General features: G+C 38.0%; 1 protein-coding gene and 1 pseudogene across 2 annotated transcripts; one reads left to right on the plus strand and one right to left on the minus strand.

Annotated features, from left to right (window-relative positions):
- Window positions 1-6,856: 6,856 nt before the first annotated feature.
- LOC129505789 (non-POU domain-containing octamer-binding protein-like) lies at window positions 6,857-15,601 on the minus strand (annotated as a pseudogene).
- A 203-nt stretch (window positions 15,602-15,804) lies between these two features.
- Window positions 15,805-22,769, plus strand: PTGS2 (prostaglandin-endoperoxide synthase 2). 2 transcript variants are annotated; one of them, XM_055319015.1, is made up of 10 exons: window positions 15,805-16,135; window positions 16,804-16,920; window positions 17,038-17,181; window positions 17,724-17,867; window positions 18,286-18,467; window positions 19,068-19,151; window positions 19,254-19,500; window positions 19,780-20,066; window positions 20,426-20,573; window positions 20,713-22,769. In XM_055319015.1, the coding sequence occupies exons 2-10, from the start codon at window positions 16,848-16,850 to the stop codon at window positions 21,120-21,122; spliced, it is 1,719 nt and encodes a 572-aa protein (XP_055174990.1). In that variant the 5' UTR covers window positions 15,805-16,135; window positions 16,804-16,847; the 3' UTR covers window positions 21,123-22,769. The 2 variants fall into 2 exon arrangements, with proteins under 2 accessions (XP_055174990.1, XP_055174989.1); XM_055319014.1 differs by having other exon boundaries at window positions 15,805-16,001.
- Window positions 22,770-23,307: the final 538 nt, after the last annotated feature.

The raw sequence follows: 23,307 nt of genomic DNA on the forward strand, positions 1-23,307 counted from the left end.
GCAAGCAGTCAAGGGTTCTCTTTGGTACAAAACAATCTTTCCGTTAGATTTCATCTGGCATGAGCTTCCTGACCTGCTAAAAATAAATTGTGATTTGGTGAGAGGAAAATATTAATCATCTAGTATAAATTTATTTTCAGAGATAACATGGCCAAAGTAATCACCCATTGTGTAGTTTATACCTAGGCTAACTAGGTTGATTTTTACAGTGAGACTATAATATAATATAATATAATATAATATAATATAATATAATATATACTATTATGTCATGAAATAAACATCCTGAGAAAAATTAAGAAAAGTGTTCTTGTAGGACTCTATTAAATAAATCCTTATGTAAATGCTCTACTTTTTTCCCTAAAAGAGTTTATATTTCTGTTTAAGTAGAACGTTTGAAAAAATATATCTGTAAAGCTTTCTCTAAATACTTAACAAAGCCCAAAGCTTATTTTTAATGAACAAGAAGCTTTTGCCCTTTTCTGTTAGCACATGATAAAGAGCACAAATGCAATCCCTATCAAAATATCAATAACGCTTTTCACAGAACTAGAACAAACAATTCTAAAATATTTATGAAACTACAAAAGACTCTGAATAGCCAAAGCAATCTTGAGAAAGGAAAAAGAAAAAAAAAAAAAGCTGGAGGTATCACAATCCCAAATTTCAAAATATGCTACAAAACTGTAGTAATCAAAACAATATGGTACTGGCACAAAAATAGACACATACATCAATGGAACAGAATAGACAACCCAGAAATAAACCCACAATTATATGGTCAATTAATCTACAACAAACGAGGCACAAATATGCAGTGAGAAAAAGACAGTCTCTTCATTAAATGGTGCTGGGAAAACCATGCAGCTCATGCAAAAGAAGGACACTGGACCACTTTCTTATACCATACACAAAAATAAATTCAAAAAGGATAAGACCTAAATGTGAGACCTGAAACCATAAACATCCTAGAAGAGATAGTCCATAATTTCTTTGACATCACCTGTAGAAACATTTCTCTAGATATGTCTTCTTTGATAAGGAAAACAAAAGCAGGGGCACCTGGGTGGCTCAGTGGTTGAGCATCTGCCTTTGTTTGGCTCAGGTCATGATCCTGGAGTCCTGGGATCGAGTCCTGAATCGGGCTCCTAGCAGGGAGCCTGCTTCTCCCTCTGCCTATGCCTCTGCCTCTCTCTGTGTCTCTCATGAATAAATAAATAAAATCTTTAGAAAAAAAGGAAAACAAAAGCAAAAATAGACCATTGAGACTTCATCAAAATAAAACTCCTGCACAGCAAAGGAAAAAAAAAATCAATGAAATTAAATGGTATCCCATGGAATGGGAGAAGGTATTTGCAAATGACATATCTGGTAAGTAGTTAGTATCCAAAATATGCAAAGAACTTGTAAAAGTCAACACCCAAAAACCAAACAATCCAATTGAAAAACGAGAAGACATTAATAGACATTTTTCCAAAGAAGACATATGGATGTACCCCTATATTTATTGCAACATCATCTACAATACCCAAGATATGGAAGCAGCCCAAGTGTCCATTAGTAGACGAATAGATAAAGAAGGTGTTGTGTGAGTCTGTATAAAATGTATATATACTTACATATAAATATTTATTTAAATTATGTTATTATAATTATGATATAAATTATTTTGCTTATTATACATTGATAATATATTGTATTTATATATAATTTTTAATATATATTACTCAACCATAAAAAAAGAATAAAATCTCTTGCCATTTACAATAATATGGATGGATCTAGAGGGAATAATGCTAAGTGAAAAGAGTCAGTCAACAATAGCCAAACTGTGGAAGGAGCCTCAGTGTTCATCGAAAGATGAATGGATAAAGAAGATGTGGTTTATGTATACAATGGAATATTACTCAGCCATTAGAAATGACAAATACCCACCATTTGCTTCAACGTGGATGGAACTGGAGGGTATTATGCTGAGTGAAGTAAGTCAATAGGAGAAGGACAAACATTATATGGTCTCATTCATTTGGGGAATATAAATAATAGTGAAAGGGAATATAAGGGAAGGGAGAAGAAATGTGTGGGAAATATCAGAAAGGGAGACAGAACATAAAGACTCCTAACTCTGGGAAACGAACTAGGGGTGGTGGAAGGGGAGGAGGGCGGGGGGTGGGGGTGAATGGGTGATGGGTACTGAGGGGGGCACTTGACGGGATGAGCACTGGGTGTTATTCTGTATGTTGGCAAATTGAACACTAATAAAAAATAAATTTATTATTAAAAAAATAAAAGAAAAGAGTCAGTCAGAGAAAGACAAATACCATATGATTTCACCCAGATGTGGAATTTAAGAAACAAAATAAACAAACAAAAAATAGGCAAATCAGAAAAGAGACTCTTAACACTAGAAAACAAACCAATGGTTACCAGAAGGGAGGTGGGTGGGGGGATGGGTGAAATAGGTGAAGGGGATTAAGAGTACACTTATAGTGATGATACTGAATAATGTATAGAATCTTTGAATCATTATACTGTACACCTGAAATTAATATAACACTGCATGTTAATTATACTAGAATTTAAAAAATTCCAGTGTGTATATGTGTATCAAACGAGTGGAACAATTTGAGGCATTACAGTGAAAAATTACCCTTGCAGCCCAATAAAGATGCAATTGCACCCACCCTCCAAAGAAAGAAAAAAAATTGCCTGTATCTATGAACAAAATTAAGTATTCTTAGTATCTAACAGAACAGTCTACTGTATCACACTCCTTCGACACTTAAATTTTAAATAAAATTTGTAAAATACTTATTTTTATAAAAGTGATATACATTTGTTTAAAAATGTAAACAAAAGATTAGCAAAAAGATAAAACTTAAGGTTATCTTCAGTAGCAACACTAAGAGATAGTTACTCCCAAACAAACATTAAGTGCTCATTATCTACCAGATAGGACACAGTCTCACAGACCTCATCTCCTAAGACCTCCTTCACTCCCTGCCTACCAGGCATACTGGCCTTCTTGTTCCTTGAACATTCCTAACAGTGACCATTTTCTCTCCATTACAGATATGTGCGTAAAGATATAAAAAGATTTATTTGCATTTAAAATCTCTCTTCATTACAGATATGTTTGCAAAAATGTACATAGTATTCATTTCATTACTAATTATCAATTTTTCAGTTATTTCTGAATTTTATTTGCATTTCTTTGTTTCTTAGGGCAGACTATATGTTCTTATGATATTGCCTTATGACTTTCTTATGGGATTACTAACCAAGTCTTATGATTAGTTTCTTTTTTTTTTTTTTTTTTAAAGGCACTTTTTATTTATTTATGATAGTCACAGAGAGAGAAGCGCAGAGACACAGGCAGAGGGAGAAGCAGGCTCCATGCACCAGGAGCCCGACATGGGACTCGATCCTGGGCCTCCAGGATCGTGCCCTGGGCCAAAGGCAGGCGCCAAACCGCTGCGCCACCCAGAGATCCCTTATGATTAGTTTCTTATTATTTTCTTATGATTACTAAGCAATTGTCTATTGAATTAGTTGATCATGGCTTTTGCCTGTATACCAATTGGCATGTTCAGATTTTTTTATTCATTTGTAAGTGTTCTTTATTTAATAATATTACAATTATTTGACAAATAAAATTTCCATAATCTTTCTTTTACTTATTTTTTGTTGTATTTAAAAAATACATAAGTATTTAAAATGATTTTATCAGGGACATCTGGGTGGCTCAGTGGTTGATCGTCTTCCTTCAGCTCAAGGCATGATCCTGGATCCCACATTAGGCTCCTCGCAGGGAGCCTGCATCTCCCTCTGCCTATGTCTCTGCCTCTCTCTCCCTCTGTCTCTCATGAATAAATAAAATCTTTAAAAAATAAAAAATAAATAATTTTATCTAGTTAACATTTTTTTATATAACCATTGGCTTGATCATCACATATTCTTTTTTTAAGTTTTTTTTTTTTTATTTGAAAGAGAGAGAGCAAGCATGAGTGAGGCAAGGCAGAGGGAGAAGGAGAAGCAGACTCCCCACTGAACAGGGAGTCCAATGAGGGGTTCGGCTCGATCCCAGGACACTTGGATCATGACCTGAGCTGAAAGCAGATGCTTAACCAACTGAGCCACCCAGGCATTCTGATCATCACTTATTATCATATTCTTATTCCTTTGTTCAAAAAATATTTTGAGCCTTGATGTCCATCAACAGATGAATGGATAAAGAAGATATGGCATATACGTGTATATATTTATATACAATGGAATGTTACTCAGCCATTAGAAAGGATGGTTACCCACCATTTGCTTTGATAGATGGAACTGGAGGATATTATGTTGAGTGAAGTAAGTCAATCGGAGAAGGACAATCATCATATGGTTTCAATCATAAGGGGAATATAAGAAATAGTGAAAGGGATTATAAGGTAAAGGAGGGAAAATGAGTGGGAAAAATTAGAGAGGGAGACAAGACATGAGAGACTCCTAACTGGGAAACAAACAAAGGGTAGTGTGGAAGGGGAGGTGGGTGGGAGGATGGCATTTGATGGGTTGAGCACTGGGTGTTATACTATATGTTGGCAAATCGAACTTCAATTATATATATATATATATATATAACAACAAAACAAAATTATTTTGAGAACAGACCATGAATTGGGTACATGTATTTGGTGTTAGAGATCACAGGAGTGAACTGAAGAAACAAGGATGATACTTTCACAATGAGTATATTTGAGAGAGGAAGACAATAAGCAACTAAGTAAATTTTAAAAATTAGATTGTAAAAAGTAAGATGAAGAAAAACAAGAATATATAATGGAGAAAGTAACTGGGGTTACATTATTTGAGCTGATAGCTGAGAATCAAAAAGAAAAAAAAAAACTCAGAAAAACCACTCTGGGTAAATAATAGCAAATCCAAAGGACTTTCAGCAACAAAAAGATGTGGTTAAGACACACAAAACCCGTGTGACTGGGTCATAGTGAGGGAGAAAGTTTATAGGCCATTGTAAAGAGCTTAGATTTTATTTCAAGAGTAATGAGAAGCTATTAGACCTAACAGATGGGACGTGATGGTTATTACCGCTTTTAAGACCATATGTTTTAAAACAAAGATTAGTAAAAGTGATGTATGTTCAGCCCAACTGCGTATGTGTAGTTATTGGAACTCATTTAGCACAAAATCCATAGGTAGGGCAAACTCAAGGGTAAATTGACCAGGACTCTATCTCAGTAACGCCATCAAGGACCCAGGTATTTCTTAACCTTCCATTCTTATACCAATGATATATTGACTTGTACAAGGCGGTCAAAGCAGCTCCAGGATTCACACAGCTAGATGTTGCCCTCAGCGTCTGCCATAACCACTGCATTTTAAAGAGCCTTAAAAATGTAGATTCCTTTGACTTGGACATTCCAACTTTAGGAAATGACTACAAGATGAAGTAAAAGTCATCTCATTTTTAAAGTCTATTTCACAAAAGATAGATTCACCCATTTATTCAATAAAAGATTTATTGATCTCTAGTAGCACTGTTCCACACACTTGGAATCAACAGTAAAAAAAGCACCTATATTTGTAAACTTTACATATTTGGTGGGGAAGAAAGACAGTAAACAAAGTAAGTAAAATAGGTAGCATGTAAAACGTTGATTAATACAAATACATAATTATTCTGGGTGGGTTGTAAGCCCGTTAACTCCAATGGAGAATATGAAAGGAAAATAGCTTTTTGTTGATGATCTGTTTGTTTTGTTTTGTTTTTAAAGGCTTAAAACGTATTTTAAAAGTTGATGCTGCATTACTGCTCCATTTCTCAGAAAAACTTCAAAGGTATCAGGGACAAATCAAACATGGTACACCAATAAAAAAAAAATGCACGGTATAACGACCTAAGATGGCTAAGAGCTACAGTCTAGCCTTCAGCATACAGCAACCCTGTTCCCAAGATTGTACTAGGCCTATCAAAAGCTGTGAACAGCATCATAGACATAAAAGGGCCTTTCCTGGGTTGTCCTTACCCAGAAAAAAGATGGAGGCAACTTAACACAGTATTTTTTTAAAGATACACTAAAATGAAAATCTCTAAGAGAAAGGTCTTCCTTGGGACATGAAGGGGTAATATACGGGATATAACAGAATCATATGTATGTTGTCTGTGATCTCTGTGGACATTTGCCTGAATGCCCACCTGTGAGCGAATGGAATGGGGCTAAGGTCATTGGGGGATGTTTGTTTTTGTGGTGTATGTAGCAGTGTCTATGGGGTTGGAGGATATAAGAATGAGAAAGCAAAAAGAACAGGATGGACAAGAATGGAATGATCAAGATTAATGGGGCTCTAACTGGATCCATTTTGCCATGATTCCACCCCCACCCCCCATCCCCAAGACCCTTAAGAATCACATGAGACTTCAGGAATGCACCACACCGAATCAATTAGTTAAAGGATATACCACACAGAACTGATTTGTTAAATATCGCCCCTCCCTTGCCTTCAGCCTCCAGTAAACGCCCTCGAAGTAGTACAGGCAAGAAAGACCTCACTATTGGGAGGAATCCGTAACACTTTTCCAGGGCAGAATTCTGGGTAGTCCAAAAGAGGTCCTGCTTTTAAGAGTTTTGGGGAAACTAGACATTGAAAATTTTTTTAAATTTTTTTTTAATTTTTATTTATTTATGATAGTCACAGAGAGAGAGAGAGGCAGAGACACAGGCAGAGGGAGAAGCAGGCTCCATGCACCGGGAGCCCGACGTGGGATTCGATCCCGGGTCTCCAGGATCGCGCCCTGGACCAAAGGCAGGCGCCAAACCGCTGCGCCACCCAGGGATCCCTGAAATTTTTATTAGTATCGGCGACGTTTGTTAGGAGCAAATTCAGCTCCAGGCGCTGCACGGTTGAATGCAGGAGGGGTTCCACCAATTGCCCCAATTCCTTCCATTGTAGCAGCCTGGCCAAAGCGTTCAGTTGTTGGTGGGGTCAATTCCAAGGTTCCATCTGGCATCATAGTGGCAGGTCCTGGAGGAGCTGGGGTCCCAGCTGGCACTAGAGCAGGGGACATGGCACCTCTATTGTTTATAGCACCGCCCATAGCCATCTGGCCCATCCGTATCTCTTGTTCTCTTGCATTAGGGAATGTTCCCTTGAATCCTTCCTGCTGCCTCTGCATCTCTTCCTCTCGACGCCTGCGCTCCTCCTCTTGTCTGAGCTCCAGTTGCTTTCATTTTTGCACTTCTTGGTTGTACAGCTCCTTCTAAGTTCTTCTTGACGTCTGGGTGGCTGCTCTCGCTCCTTGTGAAATTGCTGGTTCTTTATTATTTTTTTTAAAGATTTATTTATTTATTTATTTATTTATTTATTTATTCATGATGATAGACAGAGAGACAGAGAGAAGCAGAGACACAGGCAGAGGGAGAAGCAGGCTCCATGCAGGGAGCCCGACGCGGGACTTGATCCTGGGACTCCAGGATCGTGCCCTGGGCCAAAGGCAGGCCCTAAACCGCTGAGCCACCCAGGGATCCCCAGTTGCTGGTTCTTTATAACCAGTTTCTCTGGTAGTCCCTGTTCATCATCCAACTGGGCCATGGGCTCCACAGTCACAGGCCGAGGAACTGTGGTTAGCAGGCAGGAGCCTTCCCTGCACCTGTCCAGAGCTTTCCAAGCAGCTGGCTTCCCTGAGAATTCAACAATGCCTTTTCCTGAGGGCCTTCCTCGATCATCCACGATGACTACAGCCCTCTCCACCTGGCCAAACACGGAAAAGGTTTCCTCCACCACTTCATTGGAAACATACTGAGGAAGGTTTCGGACTATAAGGGATGCACTATGGTAGGCAAAGCGCACACGCAGCTGCTTTCCACGAAGTGGCCTGTTGTCCAATTCTACTTCGGCAATCTCCACCAAGGTTCGGGTTTCCAAATGGATAAAGCCAAAGCCCTTATCCTTATGAATGAAGACTTCACCTGCTTTCCTGTATTTCTCAAATAGTTTCCTCATCTCCTCTTCAGTGATATCAGGAGGAAGATTGCCCACGAAGAGCCGGCTTCGTTGGGTGAAGGTCTTCTCTCCTGGTTTCCTAAAATTCTTCAGGTCAATGGTTAAGCCTTCATTTTGGCTACTGGCTTGTTGCCCATTTGCAGGTATTGGTGGCGGTGGTGGCTGCTGCTGTTGCTGCTGGTGGTGCTGCTGGTGGTGATGCTGATGATGCTTCCTTGGAGTATGGTTTTGCTTCTCCAAGTTAAAGGTTTTATTACTCTGCGTTTTTGCACCCCGCTACCAACTCTTCTCTCCTCAGAGTAACGGTGACCCTGTTTGGTTCTTAGTATGGTCAAATGAAAAGATCCAGTTGGAAAAGTGGGTTTGAAATTTGGATTTGATTCTGAGGTACAAATACAGCTTTAGAAGCAGGAAACTCAAGCTCCAGTTGAAGCAATTGAAAAGGAACCAAATATCTAAGACAAGAGTATATAGATTTTCAACAAAGGGAGAAAGAGGCCTTTTGTGAATGCTATCTCTGGATAGGAAAGGAATGAGAGAAGGAACAAATTCTTCAGATATTTGCAAGGGAATCGTTGTCCCTAGGGTAGAGTAAGATCTTAGTTAAGAAATGAGCATCTGACATTATTCATCCTGCAACATTCAACCTGGAAGATGTTTATCAATGATAATGAATAGTCAGTAAACAAATATGCACTGCTTCCAGCAAAACAGTCTTGTGGCTCCTGTGGTGGAGATTGTTTTCTTCTATCTCTAAAAATGAAGTGAAACATCTGTGAGGGGAATAGAATTCATAGGTTAACAAGTTAAAAAAAGAAAACAGCTGAAATCAAAAGCCCTGATTTATAGACTGAGGTTCCTTTTTTTAATTAATAAACTTTAATATTTAGAGCAGTTTAAGGTCACAGCAAAATTGAGTGGAAAGCACAGAGTTTCTACATCCCCCATCTTCACACACATACACACACACAACCTGCTCTACTATCAACCCCCAACCCAGCCAGAGTAGTACATTTGTTACAGTTGATGAACCAACATTGAGATGCCCTTATCATTCAAAGTCCATGGTTTACGTTAGGGTTCATTTTTGATGTTGGAGGTTCTTTGGATTTTGACAAATGTGAAATGAATGACACATATACGCCAGTGCAGTATCATATAGAATAGTTTCACTGACCTAAAAATCCTCCATGCTCTGCTTATTCATCCCTACCCCTCCCTTAACTCCTAGCAACCATTACTCTTTTACTGTTTCCATAATTTTGCCTTTTCTAGAATATCATATACTTGGACTTATACAGTATCATAAGTATTTCAGATCATAGTATTCTGTTAATATCCTTTTAATTTCCATGAGATATGTCATAATGTTCCCTTTTTCATTTCTAAAATTTGTCATTTGTGTCTTCTCTCTTTTTTCTTAGCCTAGCTAGAGACATGGATTTTACTGATTTTTAAAATAACCAGAATTTGGTTTCATTGACTTTCTCTGTTGATTTCCAATTTTCAATTTCATTGAAATTGGAATTTCATTTCTGCTCTAATATACATTATTCCTTTTATTCTGTTTACTTGGATTTAATTTGCTCTTCTTTTTAGGGTTCCTAAAGTAGAAACTTAAATTATTAATTTTAGATTTTCCTTCTTTTGTAATATATGCATTCAGCGTTTAAGCACTGCTTTTGCTGAAACTCACAAGTTTTAAATTGTATTTTCATCTTCATTTAGTTCAAAATATTTTAAAATTTCTCTTAGTATTTCTATTTGACTCCTGTGTTATTTCGAAGTATATTGTGTAATCTCCAAGTATTTGGGGATTTTCCAGTTATCTGTTATTGATTTCTGGTTTAATTCCATTGTAGTGTGACAGCATACATTTCTTTATTGTTCTAAATTTGTTAAGGTATTTCTTTTTATTTTATTTTTATTTTATTTTATTTTATTTTATTTTATTTTATTTTGAGAGAGCGTGTGAGAAAGAGCATGAGCAGGGGAGAGGGGCAGATGGAGGAGAAATAGGCTCGTCGCTGAGCAGGCAGCCAGCCAGGTGGGTTTCTTGTAAAAATCATATAGTTTGGTCTTTTATGACCCACCCTGATAATCTCTTTTTTGTTGTTTAAAATAATTATTGATGTAGCTAGATTAATATCTACCATTTTTTTTACTGTTTTCTATTTGTTGTTTTTGTTTTGTGTTCCTATATTTGTGTTCCACTCTTTTTTCTGCTAATTGTGATATTAATTGAGAATTTCATAGGATTCTATTTCTTTTTAACACATCAATTACACCTCTTAAAACATTTTTTAGTGGTTGCCCTAGAATTTGCCATATACATTTACAACTAATCCAACTCTATTTTCAAATAACATTATACCATTTCATGGGTAGTACAAATACTTTATAGTAACAAAATATTGCTAATTTCTCCCCCTGGTCACTCGTATCATTGCTGTCATTTATTTCACTTACACATAAGCTATAATCTTCAAATACATTTTTGTTATTATTTTGAACAAACTTATCTGTTAGATCAACAAAGAATAAGAAAAATAAAAATTTAGATTTTACTGTCACCTATTCCCTCTCTAATGCTCTTCCTTTCTTTAGGTAGATTCGAGATTCTGAGTTATCATTATTTTCCTTTTCTCTGGAGAATATCTTTTAACACTCTTCTTGCAAGGCAGACCTACTGGCTACAAATTTCATTCAATTTTTGTTTGAGAAATTTTTTCTTCTTGAGTTTTGAAGGATAATTTCCAAGGGTACAGAATTCTAAATTTTTTTATTTTATTTTTTTTGTTTGTTCCATACTTTAAATATTTTCCTGTGTTCCCTTCTATTTACATGGTTTCCAAGGAGAAGTAGAAAGTAATTCTTACCTTTGTTCCTCTAAAGTAAAGTGTTTTTTTTCCTTTGCCTTCTTTCAAGATTTTTTTCTTTTTTATTTCCTGCAATTTGAATACGATATGCCTAGATGTAGTTTTTGTTTTGTTTTGTTTTTTGTTTTTTTTGGCTCTTTGCTACTTAGTGTTCTCTGAGTTTTCTGGATCGGTGGCTTGGTATCTGACATGAATTTCAGGAAAATTTCAATCAATATTGCTTCAAATATTGCTTCTGTTTCTTTCTTTCTTCTCCTTCTTATATTCCCATTATGCATATACTAAAGTTTTTGCAGTTGTCTCACAGCTCTTGGATATTTTGGCGGGGCGGCGGGGGGAGGTCCAGTATTTTTTTTCTTTGCTTTTCAATTTTGAAAACTTTTATGACATATCCCAAAGCTCAGAGATTCTTTGCTCAGCCATGTCCAGTCTACTAATAAGCCCATCAAAGACATCCTTCATTTCTGTTGCAGTATTTTTGATCTCTAGCATTTCTTTTTGATTCTTTCTTAGAATTTCTTTCTCTCTGCTTATATTTTCTCTTTCTGCATATTATCTCCTTTTTTTTTTTTTTTAATGAGCCACCTTAGCGTGTTCATTATAGTTGTTCAAAGTAAGAGTTTGTTAGTTCCAATATCTCCATTATATCTGTGTCTGGTCAGATGCTTGTCCTGTCACTTCAAACTGTGTTTTTTGCCTTTCAGTATGCCTCGTTATTTTTTGTTGAGAGCTGGACATGGTGTATGGGTTGAAAGGAACTCTCGTATAGGACCCTGGCAATGTGGTGGTGAGGTATGAGGTGAGGAGAAGGTTCTATAATCCTGTGATTAGGGCTCAGTCTTTTAGTGAGCCTAAGCCCTTGAACTGAGAATGTCACACTGCTTTTCAGTCCCCAGTCCTATGTCTTATAGATGGGGTTAAGGGCTCCAAGCTGGAGTTGAGTAAGTAGGCAGGATGGAAGGCTAGAGGGGATGGAGGTGGGTATTTCCTTTCCCCTAGGTTAGTTTCATTCTGATACAATCCCAAAAGTTGAGGCTCTGGTTCTGGTGAAATAGTTTCTCTTGAATGCAGGCCTTATTGAAAAGAACAGAATGCTCTGGCATATTTCAAGATGGTTACTTTTCCCCTTTCCCTATCAATCTCTCAAGGGTCCTCAAGGGGTTTTTTTTTTTTTTTTTTTTCCTTCTGATATTTGCTGTGTGAGAACCTGGTAGTGCTTCAGGAGGTGAAACTCATAAAAGCATGGGCTCCTTTCCCTAAGGTTTTTAACTCTCAGACTTCTCCACATTGAGCATCCAGAATTTGTCAATTATACCTTGAATTTTCCAGTCCCAGTACTGGTTTCAATGGAGGTTTCTGCATCTGAGTTTCTGCTCTGCTAAGCTGTGCTTCTCCGTATGGCCTATCTCTCAAATTTGGTGTGGGGGGGGGGCATTTTATCCTATCACCTCACTGTCCTAAGAGATCTAAGAAGAGTACTGAGCTTTCAGTTTGTTCAGATTCTTACTTGTTATTAGGATAAAGTGGTAAGTTTCAAGCTCCTTATGTGCTGGTGCAGAGATTGGAAGTCCCAATCCTGATATTTAATAGGTGAGTGTGTTCTCACTATGCCCACCCCTGTTCGACCTGCTTACACACCCCTGCACTTCCTTATTCCCTTTTGAGATTCCCAACTCTAACACAAGGGCTGGTTCAGTCTACCTTGGCTCATCTGAGTAGTTATGACATGCAACCGTGAAAAATGAAGAAAAAGAAAAATCAGGGGCGAGGGTTATTTGACAGAAAGAAAGAAGACCAGCTTTTCATAAAACTCAGAAATGGTTACTATCTGGTATTTCTTCATGGGTTTATGTGACAATATTTTTTTAATTAAAAAATATTCTTTATGGCCTTAAAACTTCTATCTTATATAGCCAGGGATGGCCTTTTGTAAGTAGCATTTCTGTCCTTTATGGAACAGATAGACTCTGTGGCATACCTTTGCTAAAGTAGCTCATAAGAATAACCCTAATGCAGGATGGCAAAATTTCTCTTCTAGCCAGCATGCCATGAATGAAAAGATGTGGGGCAACTTCCACTCCCTCTGAATGAATCACTAAATCAACCAAAGTAGAAGGGAGGGTCATGGAAAGAGCCTCCATGCCGGAGATAGTAGATCAGAGCATTCTTGCATGTCTGAGTGGTAAAACCCTGTTCAACAATAAAAATATGTGTCTCAAAAACGTTAGTTCATTTAGGGGGCACTTGGGTAGCTCAGTTGGTTAACAGTCTGCCTTCAGCTCAGGTCATGATTCAGGAGTCCTGGGATCCAGCCCCACTCAGCTGGCTCTCTGCTCAGCAGGGAATCTGCTTCTCCCCCACCCTCTGTCCTCTGCTTTCTTCCTTTCTCTTTCTCTCAAATGAATAAAAAAAGATCTTTTTAAAAAATGTTATCCCATTCGGAATTTGGGGTATTAAGACTCTTTATTTTTTTATTTTCTTTTAACTCATATAAATGGCTTATCACTTCAATTAATAAATATTTCATTCCTTTTCCGTATACTCAGGAGTTAAATCTAAAATAAGCACTGCACATGTAGACTTTTGTGACCATTATAACATCAGACACAGAAATCTACCTACCAATCTCCACAGCATCACAAAGAAAAAGAAGTTGATAGAAATTCAAGCAGCAGAAGGGGGCAGTAAAACTCAACAGAATACTCTGGCAGATTTTTAATATGCTTTCCTATTTTTTCTTCATACAGAGAATTTCCCAATACATTTTGGAGACTAACTTTAAAAAAAAGTCTGATATATATATATATATATATATATATATATACATAGGATATATATATATATATATCCACTCTATGTCATGGTCTCAGACTTGTCAAAATTACTTAATAAATGATATCCTAATGGTTTTTCCTCAAGCCCATACTTGGACTTCTTTCTAAACTGTGTCCATCCTTCAAGTGTCATTTTCTCTTTGAACTCTCTTCTGACTGTAGAGGTACATGGAAATCTCTCCATTCTATCATGCCACTGAAGTCAGGTTAAACCAAGCAGTTGAACCACATAGATTTTTTTCATTGAACTTCCACTGTGAGCGAGAGTTCAATTTGTTTACATTCCAAGTAGTCTAAATGTGATTATTCTCTAGACTGTTTTGTCCTCATCTTTGAATTCAGTCTCCACATTAAGATCTAATAAAGAGGATATCGATGATGAGGACTTCAACATGAATTCAGGATTGCAATGTAAAACTTTAGTACACTACCAGAGTCAGAGTATAGACTCCTACATGACACCTAAAAATTAAGCTCAAATAAGTGGCCCTAAATATCACTCTAAAATTTGAATACATACAACCTACTCATTTAATAGAAAATGGAATTCTTAAAAAATTATGCTCTTAGTTAAAATTTCACATAGGATTTAACACAATAAATGGGAGTGTCACAAATCGAATGATTAAATATGACTAGAGGAGGAAAAAGGCTTCTTGGATGAGATGGAATTTTAGTCATTTGTGTCTCATGTAAAAATCAGATACTGTGTACCTTAAGCAAAATGGTAAGAAAAAAAAAATTCCAAGTGAGTCTCTTCTTCAAGACTCCTACAGACGGAGGTATCCAGTGTCGTTTTACTTTAGGTTTTATGCTGTTATTTCTATTAGTGCTAAGAATGTATGGCTTTACTGAACTTGTTATTCTCCACTTTGCTGCTGGTAACTAACTTTCCTTTCTCTCTCTCTCTCTCTCTCTCTCTCTCTCTCTCTCTCACATTTCGCCCTTACATCACCAACCAAAAGATACTAAATAAAAGCAAAGGACGATGAAATTTTAAATTGTCAAAATCATCCATCTTTTTCACCCATTCTACTCAGTTCCTCGTCAAAGTATGTTCCAAAATGAGAACAGAAAATTTGCACTCTTAAGCCCAATTGAAAAAAATAAATGCAATGTTGTACTTTGATCCACCGTCACAGTCCTCCTCGTCTCTGAAAAGTGGGCAGAAAGACAAAAAAAGCAGACTTCAAAAAAAAAAAAAAAAAACACAAAAAACTAGTTTCTTCTCCGTATCTCCTGTGAAGGGCTGGTGGCCAAAGTGGTGAAAGAAATGCACGAAAGCAGATGTGCTGAGCTTTTAGCATCCCAGCAGATCCCTCATCACAAGAGGGGAAACACTGTAGTTCCAGCTCAGATGGACTGTTGGCAGGATCGCCGCTTAGGAGCAGTCCTGGGGCGAGGAACGAACAGCTTACAGATGTGCATACTGACTCCAGCTATTCTATTTCATTCAGCCAAAATTTTTAGAAAATCGTAATGTATGTGCTACATATACACTAGGTGACGGTCGCCACGAACATCATGACATGTTTGACATACATGACGTAACCCGTGTCCGCCTTTCCTGGCCGCGTCTGTCCAGACTGTGACTCCTCGGCCCCGCAAAGACCTGGGCATGAGACGCGGGGGTGGCCGCGCGGGGAGATTCCCTGCGTCCTGGGACCTCCGGCCGCTCGGATTCCGGGAGAGGAGGCCCCGGATTCTCCCTCCCGGCAGGGGGACCCGCCGCGGCGCCCGCTCGCTCTCCAAAGCTCCCGGTCAAAGCCTGCGGAGAAAGGGAATCCGGCGCAAATCGCCCTCCGGAACCGAGGGGGGCAATTCGCTTTGCACCCCCTTGGGGAAGTCCAGGGCAGCTTCTCGGGTTTCCGATTTTCTCATTTGCGTGGAGAAAAAAAAAAAAAATCCTTACGCAATTATTAAGTAGACAGGGGGAGGGGAGAGTGATGGGGAGGGGGGGAGGGGGTGGAAAGAAACAGTCATGCGTCACGTGGGCTTAGTTATCATGCATAAAAGGAAGGTTCCGTCCGTTAGCGACTAGTTGTCAAACAACTTGCAGCGAGCGTCTGGAGCACGCTCGGGAACTTCGCACAGCGCCTCCTCCAGCGCCGCAGCCCCGAGCCCAGGACGGGAACGCCTCCGCCTCCGCCTCCGCCTCCGCCTCCGCCTCCGCCTCCGCCGCCGCCGCCGCCCGCCGCCGCCCGCGCTCCGCCTCCGCCCGCCGCCGCGATGCTGGCCCGCGCCCTGGTGCTCTGCGCCGCCCTGGCGGTCGTCCGCGCAGGTGGGTACCTGGCTCCCCGCCGCGGGGACTCCTCGGCTGGGTAATCGCCGCGGAGCTTCCGCTCGGACCGCCCGGACCCGCACCCGCTCGGGGCTTTAAACAGTCCGGGAGAGGAGATGATGATGTTTGACCTGGTAAAGAGCTTGGACCGTTTGGGGCCCCAAGGACTGGGTGGCTCTCCGAGCTTTGCCACCTGCTCTGCTCAGCCTGAGCCAGTCACTTAGCGGGTGTGGGTCTCCCTTCTCATCCGCTAATGAGTAGGAGTGAGTAGGGATACTAATTTGCCGATGGTCATTATGATAAGGCTCTCGAATCAATCAATGTAGGAGACGTTCTGCTCTTGGGGAGGGGGAGAAACTGGTTTACGTACCCTAGTTGGTGCTTTCCGGACCCAGGAAAGGCCAGGTTACTTTTTGAAGATAAGCAAAACATTTTAACAATAAGCTGTTTTTACGCTGAAATTTCTCCTACATTTTGATTAATTGTACTAGGTACGTCCACTTGACTTTTGAGGGTGCTACTTCTGTGAGCTCCTTAAAAATGCTAATTTGAACATCTCCAAAGTTACTAAAGAAAGCTTGGCGACATCGCTTCCCTGGTTGAACGTTGTTGGCCTTATTTAGAATAGTATTTTCATTATAATTATTCTGTGCCACAGGTTAAAAAAAAAACAACTGTTTGCCCATGACTACCTGTAGATTTCTTGAATTTATTTATGTAAAGTTGATCCATACAATGCAATGTTACATGAAGATTAAGAAAGTAAAGAATGAATCATTTACTGTCCTTACTTTTTTTGTAGCAAATCCTTGCTGTTCCCACCCATGTCAAAACCAAGGTATTTGTATGAGCATAGGATTTGACCAGTATAAGTGTGACTGTACCCGAACAGGATTCTACGGCGAAAACTGCTCAACACGTAAGTGTGCCCTTGGGTGCCCTCATTTGGACTGGGGATATGTCCAGTTACCATTTTACCTACTAGTGTCTCATAATGGGTCCTATTAATCTTTCCCTCTTTTTTCTGTTTTTGCAGCTGAATTTCTGACAAGAATAAAATTATACCTGAAACCCACTCCAAATACAGTGCACTACATACTTACCCACTTCAAGGGAGTCTGGAACATTGTCAATAACATCCCCTTCCTGCGAAATACAATTATGAAATATGTGTTGACATGTAAGTACAAGTCTCTTTCTTAGGTTTTCAATTTCCTCAAAGAAAAATGTTCTTTATAAGACTTTAGATTATTAGACCTTTTAAGATTTTATTTATTTGAGAGAATGAACCTGAGTGGGGGGAGGGGTGGAGGGAGAAGCAGACTCCCTGCCGGGCAGGGAGCCAGACATGGGACTCAGTCCAAGGACCCTGGGATCATGACCTGAGCCAAGGGCAGATGCTTAACTGATGGAGCTACCCAGGCGCCCCTTTGCCTTCTATCTTAATGGCCCAAAATATTGACATTTCCGTCCCATTCAGTTTGTAAAGTTCTGTCTCAAATTCAGAATTCTACTTATAATCCTGTATACCTCTTCTAAATTCACTGCTCTTACCAATCTGAAGGAAGCGTGGTCCAGTTGTTAATTGAATATCCATGGACCACTGGTTTACAATCGGTTATCTTTGACTGATGGAATTAAATTCGGTCTCTAGTGCCACTTTGCACATTGTACAATATGCGTATAGGAACAAATAAAACAATTTTTTTTCTTAAATTTCAGCCCGGTCACATTTGATTGAGAGTCCACCAACTTATAATGTGAACTACGGCTATAAAAGCTGGGAAGCCTTTTCTAACCTCTCCTATTATACCAGAGCTCTTCCCCCTGTGCCTGATGACTGTCCAACACCCATGGGTGTGAAAGGTGAGTACGGGGAGGCAGTTAGAGATGTATTCATTGCAATAGGGATTGGGTTGCTACCTAGAAAATTCAGCCCTGAATTTTCTATCATTTATTTGTTAATAAAAGCATATTTTTTGCTTGAGGATATCTGCGAATCTCTAAACTATTAAACTATCCTATGAAAGTGGACATTTTGGTATAATATCTTCACATTTTCAAATTCTTTCACTAAAACCAAATTAATACTAGTTAAAGTAAAACTATTCAATGTTTCCCTATATCTTCGAACTTCCATTTATATTATAATCCTATTTACACAGATGAATACAGTTCACACCTTTATTTCTCCTGTAAGTGAAGAAAGCCCTCGAGTGAACTGACATTCACTGCTTGCTTGAACTTGTAAATGAATTCTTATCTTAGCTTTCTCATTCTTCAGGCAAGAAAGAGCTTCCTGATTCAAAAGAGATTGTGGAAAAGTTTCTTCTGCGAAGAAAGTTCATTCCTGATCCACAAGGCACCAATATGATGTTTGCGTTCTTTGCCCAGCACTTTACCCATCAATTTTTCAAGACAGATCATAAGCGAGGACCAGCTTTCACCAAAGGATTGGGCCATGGGGTAAGAAATTCAAATTATAGCAAAAGTCATACTGAGTACTGATATGAAGGAGATATATATACACACCAAATCACCCCCTTGTTAAAAAATTCCATCTATAAAAACCTTAGTGGAATTTCCATTTTAATTCACTTGTTTAGTAAAAATACTCTTGCACACACACATGCATATATACAGACATTATTATTTGTAATTTGAATCTTATATTTTTACTTTAAAATATTAGCACTGCAAAAAGTTGCATCTTCAAAAAAGCTATTTGTACTCTGATTATGCTGCTTTAAATATTGAGATTTTTGCAGCATTATTACACAGTTCCAACTTACCAGTAAGAGTTTTATATCAGTATATTTTCTGATGCTTATTAAAGGAAATACCATATAGTGAAGCATATTATATACTTATAACTCTATGAGCTATAAAATACCTTTCAACACGAGACATAGGTTTGTAGTGTCAGAGGACAAACTAATTTACTATTTTGTGGTTGTGAGAGAAATATGTGTTTTATCAAATTATTGATTATTTAATGATGAATTACAGTATAGAAACTTTAGAACTTCAACAGCAACAAATTAAAATTTTTCCATAATCTTCCAGGTGGACTTAAGTCATGTTTATGGGGAAACTTTGGATAGACAACATAAACTGCGCCTTTTCAAGGATGGAAAAATGAAATATCAGGTTTGTTCCATTGGAATATTAATAATTATGACTCACAACTAACCCATATTTAAAAACTTCCCCTGATTAAAATTTAATGTTTGTACTACTGTTGTTTCTTAGGTAATTGATGGAGAGGTATATCCTCCTACCGTCAAAGATACTCAGGTTGAGATGATCTACCCACCTCATGTTCCTGAACACCTGCAGTTTGCTGTGGGCCAGGAGGTCTTCGGTCTGGTGCCTGGTCTGATGATGTATGCCACCATTTGGCTGCGGGAGCATAACAGAGTGTGTGATGTGCTTAAACAGGAGCACCCAGAATGGGATGATGAGCGGTTGTTCCAGACAAGCAGGCTAATACTGATAGGTAAGCAAGAAGAGAAAATAATTTCAATAAAACCCTCTCCCCCAGAGAAAGCTAGCATGTTACTTTTGATCTGTTTTAAGTAATTCTGGGAGAATGTAGTGAATGGAAAATCACATGCTCCATATTTCAGTCTTTGAGCATGATTGAGGGTATTAATACTTTTCTGTTTTGTTGGTATACCAGGACAAAATAGAAGTGAAAGAATAGCAGATTAACAAGATTGCATTTCAGTTGCTTGATCAGAGAATTAATGCTCTATTTTTTTTTTTTTGTAAATAGGAGAAACCATTAAGATTGTGATTGAAGACTATGTACAACACTTGAGTGGCTATCACTTCAAGCTGAAGTTTGACCCAGAGCTGCTTTTCAACCAACAATTCCAGTACCAAAACCGTATTGCTGCTGAGTTTAACACACTCTACCACTGGCACCCCCTCCTGCCTGACACCTTGCAAATAGATGACCAGGAGTACAATTTCCAACAGTTTATCTACAACAACTCTATATTATTGGAACATGGCCTTACCCAGTTTGTGGAATCATTCAGCAGGCAAATTGCTGGCAGGGTAAGCCTTGTTATTGAAAAAACAAAGGACTAATCAGAATTTCTGCCACCAAAGTGATCTTTCTGAACTCTTACTGAAAGTTTAATATTTTGCTAGCCAATTCTTCTCTTAAAAAAAAAAAAAAAGCCTCCCAATTTTTGGAAGTCTAAACTTGTAGTCTCCAGCTATCAAATAGCGATATGTAGTCATAGCTTAAAAATAGAATCTGTAGATTATAGAAATATTTCTAATTTAGTTTAGGTCTCAGCTGGGAGCATTAGTCTTCCCTCCTTTGTACCCAAGGAATGAATGCTTTTAAAGTAGAGATCATCATAAAGATGCCTAAGACCTTATTCTACAATTTAATTCATTTCCCGTAGGTTGCCGGTGGCAGGAATGTTCCAGCTGCAGTACAACAAGTAGCAAAAGCTTCGATTGACCAGAGCAGACAGATGAAATACCAGTCTCTTAATGAGTATCGCAAACGCTTTAGGCTGAAGCCCTATACATCATTCGAAGAACTTACAGGTGAGAAAAACTTATTAAAAGAATCAAGGGTCAAATGGAAACAAGTTGAAAGGGAATTGAGCAAAGGGTTAAAACTTTTTTTTTTTTGGTTTAAGTTTTTTATACATTAGTTGTATATCTGTTTTTGTCACCTTCACAGGAGAGAAGGAAATGGCTGCGGGGTTGGAGGCCCTTTATGGTGATATTGATGCCATGGAGCTGTATCCTGCCCTCTTGGTAGAAAAGCCTCGTCCAGATGCCATCTTTGGTGAGACCATGGTAGAAATGGGAGCACCATTCTCCTTGAAAGGACTTATGGGTAATCCCATCTGTTCACCTGACTACTGGAAGCCTAGCACCTTTGGTGGAGAAGTAGGCTTTAAAATCATCAACACTGCCTCAATCCAGTCTCTCATCTGCAATAACGTGAAGGGCTGTCCATTCACTGCATTCTCTGTTCAAGACGGACAGCTCACCAAAACAGTCACCATTAATGCAAGCTCTTCGCACTCCGGTCTAGATGACATCAATCCCACAGTCCTACTGAAAGAACGGTCAACTGAACTATAGAAGCCTGTTAATCCTATTTATTTATTTATATGGACGATTCCTTTTAACTTAATTATTTAATATTTATGTTAAACTCCTTATGTTACTTAACATCTTCTGTTAAGGAGAAAGGGGTCATACTTGTGAAGATTTTCATGTCACTATTTTAAAGATGTCTTCAGGTTAAAGAGGAAAACAGTTTTCTGTTTTATAAATGAGTTTGACATCCTTTTACTTGAATTTCAGTTTATATTATTCTTATTATGAACAAAAGTGAAGATGTTGGATATTTAAATGCTGTTCCAGGATGACAATGCTGCAAGTTTTTTTCGACACTATCGGGATTTCTAGTGTATCTTCCCTGGTGCATTAGAAGCAACTACCTGCACACTGTTTCTTTTCTTCTCTTAGCCACTGTGCTGGTAGAAACTCTCTTCTGATCAGTTTACTTCTTGTTTCCTTGATTTTTAAGATCTGAGTACACCTTTCTTTGGACTCTGTGACTCTGTCTATACTTTCTTACCTGAACTTGTGTAAGTTTTCAGGAAAACCTCAACTCAGGACTACTAGTAATTTAGCTCCTCTTAAGAGGAATGAAAGGAAAAAAAAAAAAAACCAGCCCTTAAAGGACTCTATACACAACAGTATACACTTATTTTAAGTGAAAGGCAGAGATCTTTTTGTAAATTAATTTTAAATTGTAACAGAAGGCTTCCATGAGGCTAATGACTGACAAAGAACTGTAGGGGGTTCTTGATGGAAGAAAGTCGTATTTCTATTATGAATATCCTTATTTAAAAGCAAAGTCAAATTCTGAATAGTTCCCGGGAAGATAATGTTTTTTTTTCCACATCTCATTGTCAGCTGACATTTGCTGGTACTGTATACTTAATTTATTGAGGATTATTATTTATGTTTTCTTAGGATGTTATTATAAACTAGGTTTAAGCTGCAATCATTTTTTTTTTTGCATTATGTGAGAATCAGTATATCTTCTTTGAGATTAACTCTGAATTATTATGTAAACACTAAGAGAAATTATTTGAGATCTGTGAGTAAATTTTCAGGAACCCAACTCTGGTATATTGAAATATGGAAAGTTGGAATTGAAATATAGATTTACCTATATACCAGCCCACAGAGAACACTGTGTCTCATTAACCTGCATGTACCATAAGACCTTTTATACACTTTTGAGGGACCTATGAATCCTTCATTAATTCATTCAGCTATAACTTATTGAGGACACATGTGCAAATCACTGGGTTTTAATATTTTTTGTGGATTCTAATATTTTTAAATCATGCACTGATTACAGATAACATCAGTATTTGTAAATAATTGAGAAAGCATGTCTTTTAGGTAGAGAAAGAAAATGAGATTTTATTAAAGGAAATAACTCAGGGGAATTTTTAAGATTTTATGTTTAAAAAGTTAAGAAATAGTCAATATTAGAAGGGCTTATGTAAAAAACCTTTTTAACTTCACTGATTGAAAGAAAAATTTTGTTATTAATATCAATGCCGACTGAATTTGGAGTATAATATGAATGTTTTGGTGCCTCAGACAAATGTGTATTTAAATTAACTGATGTAAAATGTGTTAACAAATGCCTGTTTATTTTTATACTATCTAAGAATGAAAAATCTCTTCTAAAATAAATTTGACTGTTTCCATATATCTTTGTCATGATGGATGATTTCTCTGAAGCATCTATTCCAAACCAGACTAGCTGTTAATGAAATGATTCTGCCCTCCATCAGGGGTTTCCTAGGATCAGTTATCCCTTGTTCACTATAACACTGTATTGGAAAATGTGTGCTTTGTGCTATCAGAGATAGCAACAATTGTGTTTTCATTGCCTAATCTAGAAGAAGGAAAAATAAGTACAAAGTACACAGAAGGCAAAGAATAAGACAAAATGTCTTATTTTGAAGGTACAAAATAAAGAAGGTAAAAAATTAAGAAGGTACAAAATTAAAAAGTTCAAAGAGATGTTCTATTCAGTTGATACCTGGCTCATGGACTTCTGTTGTTTTCCCAATCATGGTAATTTGATAATATCAATATCCACATGGACCACCTATTTAACATCCTACCCGGCTTTTCTCTTCCTTGACCTTCTTCATTCCTGTGATGTCTTCTTCCACCTTATTTTCTATGACTATACATATCTTGATCTTATCATCAGTTGCTATACCATTAC

The sequence above is a fragment of the Nyctereutes procyonoides genome, unplaced genomic scaffold (genome assembly GCF_905146905.1).
Source record: "Nyctereutes procyonoides isolate TBG_1078 unplaced genomic scaffold, NYPRO_anot_genome, whole genome shotgun sequence".
Lineage (NCBI taxonomy): Eukaryota > Metazoa > Chordata > Mammalia > Carnivora > Canidae > Nyctereutes > Nyctereutes procyonoides.